Here is a 13818-nt window from a genome sequence, read left to right as displayed (position 1 = left end):
CCCAGCTGTCCCAAGCCCCCCTCCCCAAAGGGAGCCCTTCCTTTGCAAACATGGGGCTAGTGGGGGGAGGAACAGTTAAGGCAACCTCATGTGGCAGCAAACAGCATCTGTCAGGGCCAGGGAGAGGTTGTGATGATGGATGGGGGCACTCTGCGTCTGAGCCTGCCCCCTGGGCTGGGTGGGTGTGCAGGAGGGCCGGCCTCGCAGCTCACACTGCTCTGATTGGGAGCTAGGTCTGCTATCACCACGGCAACAATGCAGATCCTGAGGAGCGGGACTGCCCGGAAGCCTTCTCAGACATCCAAGACGTCCAGATCCTGAGCCGCTTCATCAGAGATCACTTACCCGACCTAGAGCCCAAGCCTGCCATTCTGGAGCACTGCCTGTACACGGTAAGGGTGTGGGCAGCCGGGCCAGGCCTGGCCCTCTCGCAGCCCCAGAGAACAGGGGAAGGACACAGAGAGACCTTGCACTGCTCCAGCTGGCTTCTCTTTGACCCCTGACCCGGTATGTGACTTGAAACAAATGAGCTTATTCCTGTGGGCTGGTCCACCTCTACTGGAGAGGGCCCGGTTGGAGGTTATTCATATTCCTTTTCATTAGCAAACTAGGTTTCTGCCTGGCAGCCCCTCACTATGTTTCCCAGAAGAGCTCTAAAAGATTTTTTGGCAAGATGTTCTCGTTGAACAGGCCTTAGGGACAAAGAGACGAGACAGATGTCACCAGGGCCTGAGGCATCTTGGCTAAAGTCAGTTTACACGCATTAACTGAGCACCTACTGTGTTCATAGCGTTGTATGAGAAGAGAGGGCAGATGGACAAATGAGAAAGACTGTCATACCCGGAGGGGGCGCTGGCATGCAGAAAGCATTCCTGTGCCCCATTCCCATTCTTTCTGGAAAGCAATCCAGCCTAGTCCCCTCCCATTGGAGCCTGCAGTTCTTCCTCCTCCTTCTGTTCTCAAAGGACGCAAGTGTGATTGTTTCTTTCTAGAACACCCCCGATGGGCACTGCATTCTTGATCGACACCCAAAGTATGACAACATTGTCATTGGTGCTGGATTCTCTGGTGAGCCTGAGGAGGGAAAGATGTGCCTTAAAGCCGACCTTTCTCAGTGCCAGGCAAAATGGTGTTTCTAGGCTCGCAGCTGGCCAGAGCTTAGACTTGAGTGTATGAAGGGGCTGGGCAGGCAAATAGAGAAGAGGTACTTCTGGTGGGAGGCAACCTCCAGCTTTGGGATGTTAGCTCTATTTGGGGACAGGGTAGTGGATATTCAGGGACCCCAGCTGCTTTCCCTGAGGATCCTTGACAGCCTGCTTTCCTTTCCCTAGGACATGGATTCAAGCTCGCCCCTGTTGTGGGCAAGATCCTGTGTGAATTAAGTATGAAATTAACCCCATCCTATGACCTGACGCCTTTTCGAATGAGCCGCTTCCCTGGCCTGGGCAAAGCCCACCTTTGACCCCTGGCCAGCAGCTTCCCTTGTGCATATGTATAGGAGCTGGGAATAAAGCCCTCTGGCTACTAAATGTCATCCTGTTCTCCTGCCTCTCTTGAGTCCCCAGTCAATACCAGATGATTGAATCCACTTTCTTTTCCCTGGCCAGCTCCCCAGTCCCACTATGTTTTTGCTTCCAGAAGGTCAACCAGATATTCTAAATCACCAAGTAGCAAGGACCTTTGAGATGGATGTCTCAATAAGGAGGATGCATAAGGACTGGCTCAGGGGATCCAAGCAGTTGTTAAAAAATTCTCTTTGCTGAGACATTTCATAAACTTGGGGTGGAATTGACTAGAGCTGCCCAGGGGAGGGTAAACAAGATGATTTGTAGATCACGACTTACAGGAACTTGGAGTTCCTTTTCCTAAAACATGAGCCATCCTCCATCACAGACTCCCATAAAATCTGGCTCACCTTGGGTGCACAAAAAATGTTTGTTGAAAAAAATGTGTTGAGCAAGCAAAGAAATGAATAGCTGCATTGCATTAGAGTCTGTGGTGGGCTTTATTCTCCATGTGACCTTATTTCTTCATGACTTTGTCTAAATCAGCGCCACAGAGCCCATGACCCCAGGAATCCTTGGGGTCTTTATCCCCTCAATGCCCTGCACCCTCTTTCCCTGGATTCTTTGTCTGGTTCTTGGCCTCCCCTTGGCTCTGTAAGGACGCTTAGTTCTCCCCAGTCTCTCATTAGGGTGTATTGTCAGGTCCTTATGAAGATGGAGCTGTTATACCAGAAAGGAAGAGAGAGACACACTCGCTTAGAAACCCTGTTCAATGTTTGAATGTTAAATGTGCCATTTTATTATCATTAGGATTGCTCCCACTTAATGAAACGGCATTAGCACCGAGTCGGCTGGCCTCCTTGCACTAATTGCTTTGGAAGGAAACAGGCTTATAACTACCCCAGGGCGGGTGAAGGGGTGAGGGGTATAAACAGGGACTCAAGCAAGGCTGATTGTGCTCTGCTGAAATCCCAGCCGGAGCATCTCCAGACCAGGCCAGTTTGACCTGAGAACTCCTGCTCCTGGGGGAGAAAAATTGGGACCAATTGGGGTGAAAATGTTAGAAGGAAGTGCTGAACAGAAACAGGAAATGGAGATAAGAATAAAAATATTCCCAAAGGAAAGACAACACAAAGAATATAGCCTCATAGGCCTAGACACACGGTTCAGCACTGATTTCTCCAGGGGATCCTAAAGCCAGCCAGGCTCTCAAGTCCCGTGCCATGTCTGCTTCTTGGGTGCTCTCAGAGGATCCCTCGAACCTCAGCCTCCGTAAAGTGGGAATAATTACATCTGTATAGTAGGAATAATGGACTACAACCAGGATGAGACTTGAAGATGTGATGCTAAGTGAAATAAGCTTGACACAAAAGGACAAACACTGGAGGATTCCACTCACATGAGGTACTGAGAGCAGTCAGATTCACAGGGACCAGAAATGGAATGGTTGCTTCCAGGGGCTGGGGAGGTAGGGGGAAGAGGGTGTTAGACTTTCATGGACACAGGGTCTCCGTTTGAGAAGATAAAAAAATTCTGTGGATGGATGGTGGTGATGGTTTCACAACACCATGGTTTAACCACATCACAAACACAAACATGGTTTAAGAGAATGTACTTAGGGATGCCTGGGTGGTGTAGTTAAGCCTCCAACTCTTGATTTCGGCTCAGGTCATGATCTCAGGGTTGTGAGATCCAGCTCAGTTTCTGGCTCCATGTTCAGTGGGGAGTCTGCTTAAGACTCTCTTTCCCTTGCCCTCTGTCCCCCACCCCCTCCTAAATAAATAAATTAATTAATTAATAAATAAGATAATGTACGTAATGCCATGAAACTGTTACACTTAAAAATTACTAGAATGGGGGATCCCTGGGTGGCACAGTGGTTTGGCGCCTGCCTTTGGCCCAGGGCGCGATCCTGGAGACCCGGGATCGAATCCCATGTCGGGCTCCTGGTGCATGGAGCCTGCTTCTCCCTCTGCCTGTGTCTCTGCCTCTCTCTCTCTCTCTCTCTCTGTGACTATCATAAAAAAAAAAAAATCATTAGAATGGTACATTTTATGTTATGTATATTTTATATTTTACCGCAATAAAAAGAGTGGGGATAGTAATACCGACCAAATTTACAAGAGCGTGCAAGGATCAAATGATATCATTCATCAAATACACAAAGATTGATTGAAATTCTGCTATGTGCCTGGGACTGTGCTAGGCATTGTGGGTATACCTGCGCACAAAACGGATGAAAATCTCTGCTTTTGGGGTGTTCACCCAGTTCAGAGAGAAGACATATAAGAAATATGTATAAGTAAATTATATCCTGGTTTGGAAGGAGACAAGTGCACGGAGAAAAAGAGCAGGGCAGGGAGGACAGAGAATGCTGGGGGAAGGGCTGCCCTCTGCCACGGTTGTGATACAGCACCCCCCCACACTCCTACCCCCCCACCCCACCCCCACTCAGAGGGAAGTGGCATCTGAGCAGCCCAGAGGAGAAGGAGTGCACCATGCAGATACCAGGAAATGTGTGGGAGGACGTGGTAAACTGTAAAGCAAGGTATTGTGTTATTTCTGAGAGAGAGAAAAAATGGGGTACCGAGACAGAGATCAGTGTAGGATCCTGCCATCTCCCAAGCTGGCAAAGTTGGGGAGAAAGGGCGCTGGGAACCTCTCCCTCTCATTCAACGGCTGCCTGCCCGTAGTTCCCTCTGCCTCTGCTTCTCCCAGTACTGCCCTCCTCCCCCAGCCAGCTGCAGCTCCCCTTCCAAAATATCCAGTCTTATTCAGCTTGCTGGTGACAGTAAAGGAGGGGACCAATGTCTAGAAGAGGCTGAGAAAGGACAAGTGGGGGATGCTGACAAGCTCTGCCTGAACTCGTGTGTCCTAGAAACCGAGGGGGAGGGCAGCAGGGGCGGGGGCAAGTGCGAGTAGGAAGGGGCGTTGTGGGGAGGGATGAGGTCAGGGAGGAGCGGAGAAAAGGAATTGAAGAAGAGACTGGTAATGTACAGGCCAAGAAGGCAGCTGAAGACCTCCAGGGCTGCTGCTTACCCCCAAAGCCAAAGGAAACTGCTCCAGAATGCCCCAGAGCACCTCTTCTTGGGCTGGGCTGGGGTCCTAGAAGAGAAGAGGGGATGTAGGGCATGAAGAGTCTCTGGGCACAGAGGAGAGGAAACACCATTGTAGAAGGCCAGGGTTGGGGTGGGGTGGGTAGTGGAGGGGAGACAACTTAAGGGTTCTAGAAACACTGAAGGATTTGCCGAAACAGACCTATCAACATTGTCTCCCCGCTTCCCTTGTGCTTGAGCAAAGCCAGCCATCCCCTTTAGGGCAGACTCTACCTATCTTCAAGATGAGGGAAAATCACAGTCAGCAGGGCAGGCAATGAGAGACCTCTGGAAGGGCAGCAGGGGTCTGTATAGGCTGCAGGGGAGAGATAAGGGCAGCAAGAGAAAGAGGCCAGTGCTGATGCCAACCAGACTAAGGAAAACAGAGGCAGGCTAAAAATAGGCTGGGGTGGGGGAGAGGGAAGAAAGCCAGTCCAGAAAAGAAGGGAAAGCAGAGGCAATCGATGCCATTGAGATTCTGACCCAATTCTTATTCTCTCAGCCTCACCAAACTGAAAAGCTAGAGAGGGATGAGGTGGGAAGGAAAGGGAGGGAAAGATTGGCTCAGGGAGTGGAGAGTCAGAGGAAGGGACATGAGTCCTGGCACCCAGGAGGTTGTGGAGCATGAGTCAGTCCTTAGGACGCGGGCAAGAGGTGGTGATGTGATGTTGGTACAAGTTCAGCCCTCATGGGAGTCTGGCACCCCAGGACAGGCCGAAAAGCTTCAGGAGTGTGAGTATGACTTGGAAGAGGAGGTTCAACTGTCTAAAAAGGTGAAAGGAGTGAACAAAGTTGAATTAGTGTGGAGACAGTAAGCAGGGGTGACGATACTTGAGTTTTACTTCTCAGGTGACGAAAGAGAATTTGCTTATTGGATATTTTATTTCAGTGGTGGGCTTTGGGGCAACAAGAAGGATTTAGGTTAGACCTCAGGAAATCTATCCCACTAAGTAGATTTGTGAGATATTAAAACATGCACATAAACACTCTTATGGTATCCTTTCCTTGGAAATCTGTAACAGCCAGAAGTCCATCTATTTGGGCCTATATAGACTTTCCTGAAGGCCAGGGCCTTTCTTCCATAAGCTCCTGGAAGACTTCTGGTGAGAGAGGAGATCTAGGATTTTTTTTTTTTAAGATTTTATTTTTTCATGAGAGATATATATAGAGAGAGGCAGAGACATAGGCAGAGGGAGAAGCAGGCTCCTCACGGGGAGCCCAATGCAGGACTTGATCCTGGAACCCAAGGATCACACCCTGAGCCAAACACAGACACTCAACCACTGAGCCACCCAGGCATCCCAGATCTAGGATTTTTTACTATCCTTGAGGTAGGGTCTGAAATGGGTTTCTGGACCGGGGGCCTATGGCAGGGCAAATGGAAGCATCTGGGGGTGGGGAAAGGGGAGGCACAAGGTGAGCTGGATCTGTCAGGCTGGGAGAAGCATCAGAGGCAAGGGGCAGGATTCTAACGTGCAAGACCCAGTGGCATTTACATAACTTTGAATAATGAATAAGCCCAGCTCTGGGGCTCCTAGTCAGCATGCTCATCTGCATCTTTATTAAGCCTTATAAATGATTCAGCTCCCTACCCCTTCCCCCCAGCCCCTGGCCAGCCTGCCCCAAGCATCAGGGTAGTTGATTGCTCATTATTTTAGACTAGATTTGTTTCACCAACATTCAGTGAGGCATGGAGTGGGGGACACAGGAGGGAGGAATGAGTCCAAAAGGCAGGCGAAATAGAGGCATAGGGGAAGAACAGAAGCCCCAGCCTCAGGAAGGCAGCAGATGGCTGTGAGCTAGGGACCTGGGCAGCATTCTCTAAAAGGCTCCTGGGGCCAACATCTTCAGGAAAGAAAAGTTTTTTGTTTTTTTTTTTTTGAAAGAAAAGTTTCTTAGATTCCCCGAGATGTGCTGGGTTCAAGTCCCATTCAATCTCTGGTTTTCCTTACATCTGCTGCCAATCCCCTGACAGGCCCCTGGCTCAGCCCATTGCAGCATTGAGCCACTTGAGCAGCCAAATGAGTACAGCCCCCAGGGAAGTTCTCACTTTTTTCCTGAGGCAGGAATTTTGCTATTTTCATGAAAAAAAAAAAAAAAAAAAAAAAAGAAAGTCTGCTATACTTGCAAGGTAAGAACAGACCCAAGCATATTAAGGGAGAACGAGATAGACACGGGCACACGTGGTATGTGAATTTGTAGGGAAAAGGAAGGCTTGTGCCCACAGAGAGTTTAAGCCCCTCTGAAGGAGAAGGCTGGAGAAGCTGGGCAGCCCTCAAAGCGTCTGGGTAGGCATGATAGTGCCAACTGCTCTGGGAGCTGCCCGGTCTACTGGCTAGAGTCAGGGAGAAGTATTAAAAGCCTAGATGAGGAGGAGTTGGCAGGAAACCAGTAGGGGGAAAGGTAGAGCATCTCTCAACCCTGACTGCACATTAAAACTACCCAGGAAGCTTTAAAAAATATGATGCTTGGGACCCACCCAAGACCAATTAAATTGGAATCTCTGAGTAAGAAGGCCCTTAAGCATAGTATTTTTTTTTTAAAAGCTCCTCAGTGTTGTTTAGATCCTAATTTGGACAAACTTTTAAAATTATATATATGTGTATATATAATAGATATGTATATACATATGTAGTCTATTAATTATTAATATGTGAAATAAAATCAGAGAAATCTAAACATTGACTGGATATTTGGTATTAAGAAGTTATTGATGATTTTTTTTAGGTATGATAAGAGTATCATGACACTTTTACATTTTTTAAAGAGTCATTTTCTTTTTTTTTTTTTTTTTTTTAAGATTTATTTGAGAGGGAGAGAAAGTGCGAGCCAGGGAAGAGGCAGAGGGAGAGAGGGAAAATACTCAAGCAGACTCTGCTGAGCACAGAGCCTGATGTGAGGCCTAATCCCAGGACCCTGAGATCATGACCTGAGCTGAAATCAAGAGTTGGCTGCCCAACTGACTGAGCTACCCATGTGCCCCTAGAGTCATTTTCTTTTCTTTGAGGGATAGACACTAAAGTATTTCTTAACAAAGTAATATCGTATCTGGGATCTACTTCAAAATAATCCACTGAAGGGGATGGGAAAGTGGGTGGGGAGGGGGGTAGATGAAGCAAGATTTGCTCAGTGTTGATAATTGTTGAAGCTGCTTGATGGACAAAGATGTTCATTAATGATTCTTTTTACTTCTTGTATACAAAACATAATAAAGGGGGGCTCCTTGAATCAGTTATTTCTTTCGAGAGAATGAGAGAGAGAGAGAGAGAGAGAGAGAGAGAGAGAGAGAGGAGGGGGGCAGAGGGAGAGGGAGAGAGAGAATCCTAAGCAGGCTCCACACCCAGCACATAGCCCAGCATGGGACTGGATCTCTTCACCCTGAGATCACCGATCAGAGCAGAAATTAAGTCTGAGGCTTAACTGACTCAGTCACCCAGGTGCTCCATCCTTGAGTGTTTCTAATATGCAACAGGGTGAGAACTACAGAGCCTGGCACTCCACAGGAAAGGGGCTACCATGGCACCTCCGTGAGTACAGCTGGCTTCAGGAAGAAGAGGTCTGTGGGACCCTAAATGATAGATACGGGTCCTGACTGCAGGCAGAGCCACAGAAACCACTTGGGGAACATGGCAGTTAGAGATGCAGTTGGAGGTGTGGGGTGTCCAAGGGCTCTCAGGCTTCTTCCCTCAGCCAGCCCAGCCTCTGGAGACTCAGAGTCCCCATGTCCGTGCCCCAAGGTGCAGGAGGTTGGGGTTGGTTGCTGGACCAAGGGGAGCCGCCTGCCTGAGGCACCCAGAGCAAGAAGTCAGCTTAGTCCCAGTCTCTTAATCCCGCCCTCTCCTGACTGACTCCACTGGAGCTGGACCCCCATCTCAGATGGCACTCCCCCCTTCCCCAACTGCTGTCACCACTGCTTGCCTGAGCTGTCACCCCTCCCCCCCATGCTCATCTGCCTCTGCCAGGGAACATTAGCCTAGCTGACTTCATCAAGGAGGTGAGGGGAGGCAACACAAACCCAAAGAAGTAGGGGCACCCAGGCACCCACCCCCAGCGGCTGCTGGCAGAGCTGTCTGAGCTGCTGAGAGATTCGCTGAAGCTTGGTCTCATTTGCATATCACTCCTTTAATGAACAATTCGAATGAATCCCAAATTTTCAGTTTTCAACTTTCTGTGACTGGTGGGATCTCCTCACATTTGTCTCTGACCTGGACCGACCATTCCCATTGTTTTCCACGTGCTCCTGCGAAATAACTTCCTGCCCCAGAGCAGGTGAACGAGGCCCCCACCCGACCCTGAGCCCCTCCCACGCAGAACCAGCCCAGCCGCCCCCCCCCCCCCCAGGCCTCCATCCCCATCCCCGTCCCCACCCGGCGGCACCACCGGTTCGGCATCAGGCTCAGTTTGGGGTTCGATCTGTCTTCTCCGCTCCATTACCTTTCCCTGATGGCCTCTAGGGCTGGGAAGGGGAGAGACTTGGAGGGGGTCTATTTAAGAGATTTTTGGAATCTGTGCTTGCGCATCACCCGCTGCCATGAGTTATTTCAGCGCCGATGTTTGTCTCTAGCTGATTATTCCAGCCCGAGAACAGGTGGAGCAGCCTGCGGTGGCTTATTCGTCAGCCAAGGCCATCTGTTCCCAACAAGCCGAGATTTGTAGCTGATTTCTACTGGGGAGCAAGGAGTGGGGGCGAGGAGGGAGATGAAGCCCACCCCCAGCCCCAGGGGACTTACTCGGGCTTACTCGGGCACTTCTGCCAAGCCTGAACCCCCACCCCCGGCGTCCCCTTCTCATACCTACACCTTCTCATTTTCTCAGAGAACTCACTAGCTTGACTCTCTGAAACATCAAAAATAGTTTTTCCTTAAGGGGCTAAACCTACTTGGATGGAGTCAGGTATGAGAAGCACAAACCCATCAGCCAGGCACAAAGTCTGGCCATTGAACCATGTCTACCCACAGAGATCTTTAAAAAAAGAAAGAAAGAAAAGAAGTATATAATAACCATGACACAAATATCCTAAATGACCTTTTGATTCTCGGCTTCTCCTTACCCCACTCTACCAGTCCCTCACAAGAGTACAAGAGTTTCCTTGCCTAAACTTGTCACCTGCAGGGCTCCAGGCTGCACGGAGGGCCCGTCTAGATGCTCCCCCGTGTTCCTCTCCCTTAAATACCCCGTTCAGGTTCCACCCTCCAATCTGCTCCTCTTCCAGCTTCTACTCTGAGCTGTGCCAAGAGATGCCTGCTGCTTTAAAAACAGCTCCCCCCGCCCAGCAAGGGATCTAAGCAGTTTAAGCAGCTTTGCCACATTGGTCCCCCCCCCCCTCACCGCACTACTATTTCTATCTACGAAATGCCAGGAAAGAAGCTACTCTTTAAAATCACACTAATATGACAATTTGGGCCCTTCTTTGGTGTTTGGCACAGACATACATCTGTACTGACTTTAAAAAAGCCGTCTGCAAACTTTATAAGCAGAGATACTTCATCTATAACCCACATCCTCAAATAAACCTATTTCTAATTTTTAAGGTCCCTTTTTCTAACACTTTTCTATTTATCTGTGTTTTCACGTGCACTTTTGTTGTGTGTACACATTCTGGTAAGAACCCATTCACAGAGCTGTAAGAGTGCCTCCCTTTCTCGTTGGTTCTCCAGGCTTATTTTTGCCAGTTCCTGGGAGCAGAAGCCCCTTTTCTACTATTAAATTTTGCTCTGTTGGCTCAGTATGTGGTCCGCTGGAAAGAACAGCCTCCACAGATGAGCTCTAGGACTCTCAAAGGCAGGCCACGAGTTCTATGCTTCTAGTGCAGAAACTTCAGGGCAGTGCAACTCTCTAGGGTAACTCTTCCTTGCTCTCCCAAGGATAGTACTCCTGTGGGGGCCAGAAGCAGCTCTCCAAGTAAAGGTACCAAGCTGCCAGTCCCCAGGACTAAATATGAGCCCTGAGACCTATTTCACTGCATACAATCTTGTATTTGCCTGATTACCAGTCATTGACCTGTCTTTCAAAGACATAATGTTTCCAAGGCTATTGGCTACATCTTCTTATACCAGAATGTGTTTTAAAAAAGAAAGAAAGAAAAAAAAAAAACCAAAAAACCTCCAAAACCTCCTTTTTAGATTCTCTGCTTTCAAATCCCTAGTGTCCTCTTTTCCCAAAATCCATTTGCTTCTTTTCCTAATCTAGTCAGATCATAGATATGGTGCAAAACATATAAAAATTTATTAAAATGTGGAAACTCTTTGACTCTTAATCCACCTCAAATATAATTTGCCTGGATGGTGTTGAACCTTAATATCCTTTTTGAGTTTTTTGGTGTTTTTTTTTTTAAACTGTCATAGCTGACTTTTGATATCTAAAACAAATTCTATCTGCACATTTAAGTATTCCACTGGGAGATTTATGTCACTGACTTCAATTGCAAAGCACACATCCTTTTTTGGAATCTCCCTCATGTATATGACCCATCACTAGGGTTTACACTACAAAAGACTCAATTTCTCTGTGAAATTCCTTCTAAACAATCTAGCCTCCTTGTTAACTCCAAAATGACTATTGCTCTGGAAATCACTCCTCCCAGATCAAATCCCAGAGAACGGGGTCTGGATTTTTCCGTTATACTGTAATGAAATTAGACTGAGGTGAATATAGCTTAATGTATGCATTCCGGGCCATGTGGAGCTGTTACTCATAGTGTTGGCACCATATGCATGAAGCACAAATGTGATAATGTATGGAGGATGTTCTGAAAATTGTAAGGAGCAACACAAATGTAAGGTTGACATTTCCCCCCAAAATGCCAAGAAGCGTTTCCTTACTTAGGCCAAGCTTTGGTGAATACCATGCACACAGCCATCAGAGAGGAGGATCGTGACAGTGATTCTTGGCACTCTTTCAACTCCCTTTATCCCCTGACAAGGCCAGAGCAGCTGGGAGATGCTTGGCCCTTTGCTAGAACCAAGCTGAGGATCCTTTTAGGATACACATCACCTCTTGGAGCCTCAGGGAGAGGACATTGCATGGTTGTGATAAAGGTTAGAGGACATAGTAAATGCTCAGCAAATGGGAACATAGTAGGTGCTCAGCAATTGGGAACTATTGTTGATTTCATCTTCCTCCCCATCCCGGGGGTCACTACTGACAGGCGACAGGTGGGAAAAGGTACCCCTCATTGGGAGCTTCTGCCAAGGACCTCCAAGAGCCCTCAAAAAGGCGGGAAACAGTAAGGTCGAGTGGCTGACGGAGACCGGTCCTCACGCAGAGGGAATCCTCGAAGGGCAAGGCTGATGGGCTCGGGCCAGTCAACCGCTTAGGAACCTTCCGAGCGATGGCAGTGGCTTCCCGGCTTCGCGGAGCTGCGGGAAGACCCTTCGGGCGGGGGCGGGAGGGTAGGTGCTCTGCAGGCCCAGGGCGGGCAAATACTATATGAACATGTTAATACAGGGCTCCGGGCGGATGGGAGGGCGCCTGCCCGGACTGGCCGAGCCCCCGGGGAAAACCCAGAGGGCGCGGAGAGAAGGCGGAGGAGCAGCCGAGCCGCTGGACAGGGCCAACCCCAGACAGACAGACTCGCCCGGGGAGAGGACCGCCTCCCCCAGCGCCCGCCGCCCGCCGCTCCCGCTCCCTCTGGCTCGTTACCGAGGGGGATGAAGGGGGGGGGGGAGGAGGGTCTGCGGGCAGCAGGGAGGGGCTCCCCCGAATTTAGGAGCCAGGAGGTTCTTGCCAGCACGACCACCTTGTTTTACAGTTGAGGACACTGAACCCGAGAGATTAAGCCCCTTCTCCCAGGTCTCAGTGCTAGCGTCAGGAGCGCTCCTGTAAGCAGGTTTTGGCCACTTTTGTATTTTGTTTTTACCACGGCACGTGGCCACGACTTCTGCAGGTGAAAACGCAGCAGCCCCAAATGCAGCAAAACTTGGTGCATTATCAAGCAGGTCCTGGGTGGCCCAGCAGGCTGGGGGATTTAGTATGGACTACTTCCTGGGGAAGGATGAAAGGAGTTGGGGAGGCAGCCAGTAGCAGCAGCAGGCAAGGACAAATTACCATAGGTTGGTCTGGAATGTGTTGCTATGTAGAAGGTGGGGATGAGTTCCAGCTTCCCTGAGAACCAGCTCAGAGGAAATGAAAGGGGAGCGGGAGGATTATGGTCAGATTTCAGGCAGTCGTTTCTCTGAGGGATGACAATGAGGCCCTTTGTTCAGGGGCCAAGGGAGGCTGTGGACTCGGCCTCCTCCCTCCCCCGTGGGAGGCCTTTGGGAACCCATTTTCCTCTAGTCCCACAGAGCCCAGCACGGAGGACAGGGATTCATGATTCACTTTGAAAAGTTCCCACCGTTCAGGTAGGAGATCCTTCTCCAATGGGCCTCCTGGGCTCTTTGCTGAGGATGAGGACAGCAGAAGCGCAGGCTCGGGGGCCCTGAGGGGAAAACAGCAGTCATGGCATCTCTTGCTACATGCTCACTGCCAAATTGATTCAAATTGGCTTGGATATGAACATATGATTAAAGGAGCTGCGCGATTCATTTATCAGGAGAGATTAAAGAGCTGCATCTGCGCAGCCTAGCCGGGGGACAATTAAGGAGCAAATCGCTAAGTGTCTGTGCCACCAGGCATGGGGGCGGGGCATGAGGGGGCACAGCTGGGATAATCTGCCAAGAGGACACAGGACAAAGGAGGGAGTTCAGGAGTCCCTGTGGGCCGCTCTTGTCTCTGGGCATAGCCTGCGCCACCATGGGGAGCCTTTGGTCCTCACCTGCACCTTTCACCCAGGAGTTAGAGCAGTCCTGAGGGTCTGAGATGACAGAGGAGACGCTATCAAGGCAGCTTTGAGCCTGGCACAGGGGCAGATTTGCTGCCTGTTTTTTGAGAATCATTTACATCTTAGTGACCAGAGCTGCCATGAGTGTACAGTGTACAGGGGAGGGCTCTGAAGGCGCACGCAAATAAAGTTGGGCTTTGACAGCCCTGCAGGCACCTGGACTCCCCTGGGGAGTTGATGCTGAGGGCATTGCCTCCTTCCCAGCCTGGAGCCTAGCACCCTGGCCGAGGGGCTTTGTGGCAACCTGAAGTGTTGGTCATGTGAGGCTAAGTCCGGCTTCCTTAGAAGATCCCTGCCTGTGGAGATCCCTACCATCTTTTCCTGCCTCAGGTCCTTTGCTTAAGCTCTTCTTTTTTTCCAGTAGCCCTGTGGAAGTGCTATCCTTTCTTTAAGCCCC

The 13818-nt window shown here is 49.6% G+C and overlaps 1 protein-coding gene across 7 annotated transcripts in view; it reads left to right on the top strand.

Moving 5' to 3' along the window:
- Positions 1-1534, top strand: part of PIPOX (pipecolic acid and sarcosine oxidase) — a 95901-nt gene extending 94367 nt beyond the window's left edge. For 5 of the 7 annotated variants that reach the window (XM_072779278.1, XM_072779277.1, XM_072779276.1 and 2 more), the window contains 3 exons: positions 234-392; positions 993-1068; positions 1332-1534. In XM_072779278.1, the coding sequence (XP_072635379.1) occupies positions 234-392; positions 993-1068; positions 1332-1462 (366 nt within the window). In that variant the 3' untranslated portion in view covers positions 1463-1534. Of the gene's footprint in view, positions 1-233; positions 508-992; positions 1069-1331 lie in introns of all 7 variants that reach the window. The other 2 variants (XM_072779274.1, XM_072779275.1) reach the window with 2 other exon arrangements.
- Positions 1535-13818: the final 12284 nt, after the last annotated feature.

The sequence above is a fragment of the Canis lupus genome, chromosome 16 (genome assembly GCF_048164855.1).
Source record: "Canis lupus baileyi chromosome 16, mCanLup2.hap1, whole genome shotgun sequence".
Classification (NCBI taxonomy): domain Eukaryota; kingdom Metazoa; phylum Chordata; class Mammalia; order Carnivora; family Canidae; genus Canis; species Canis lupus.
The sequence above is the reverse complement of the archived record's forward strand: the minus strand, read 5'-3'. Positions and strand labels throughout refer to the sequence as shown.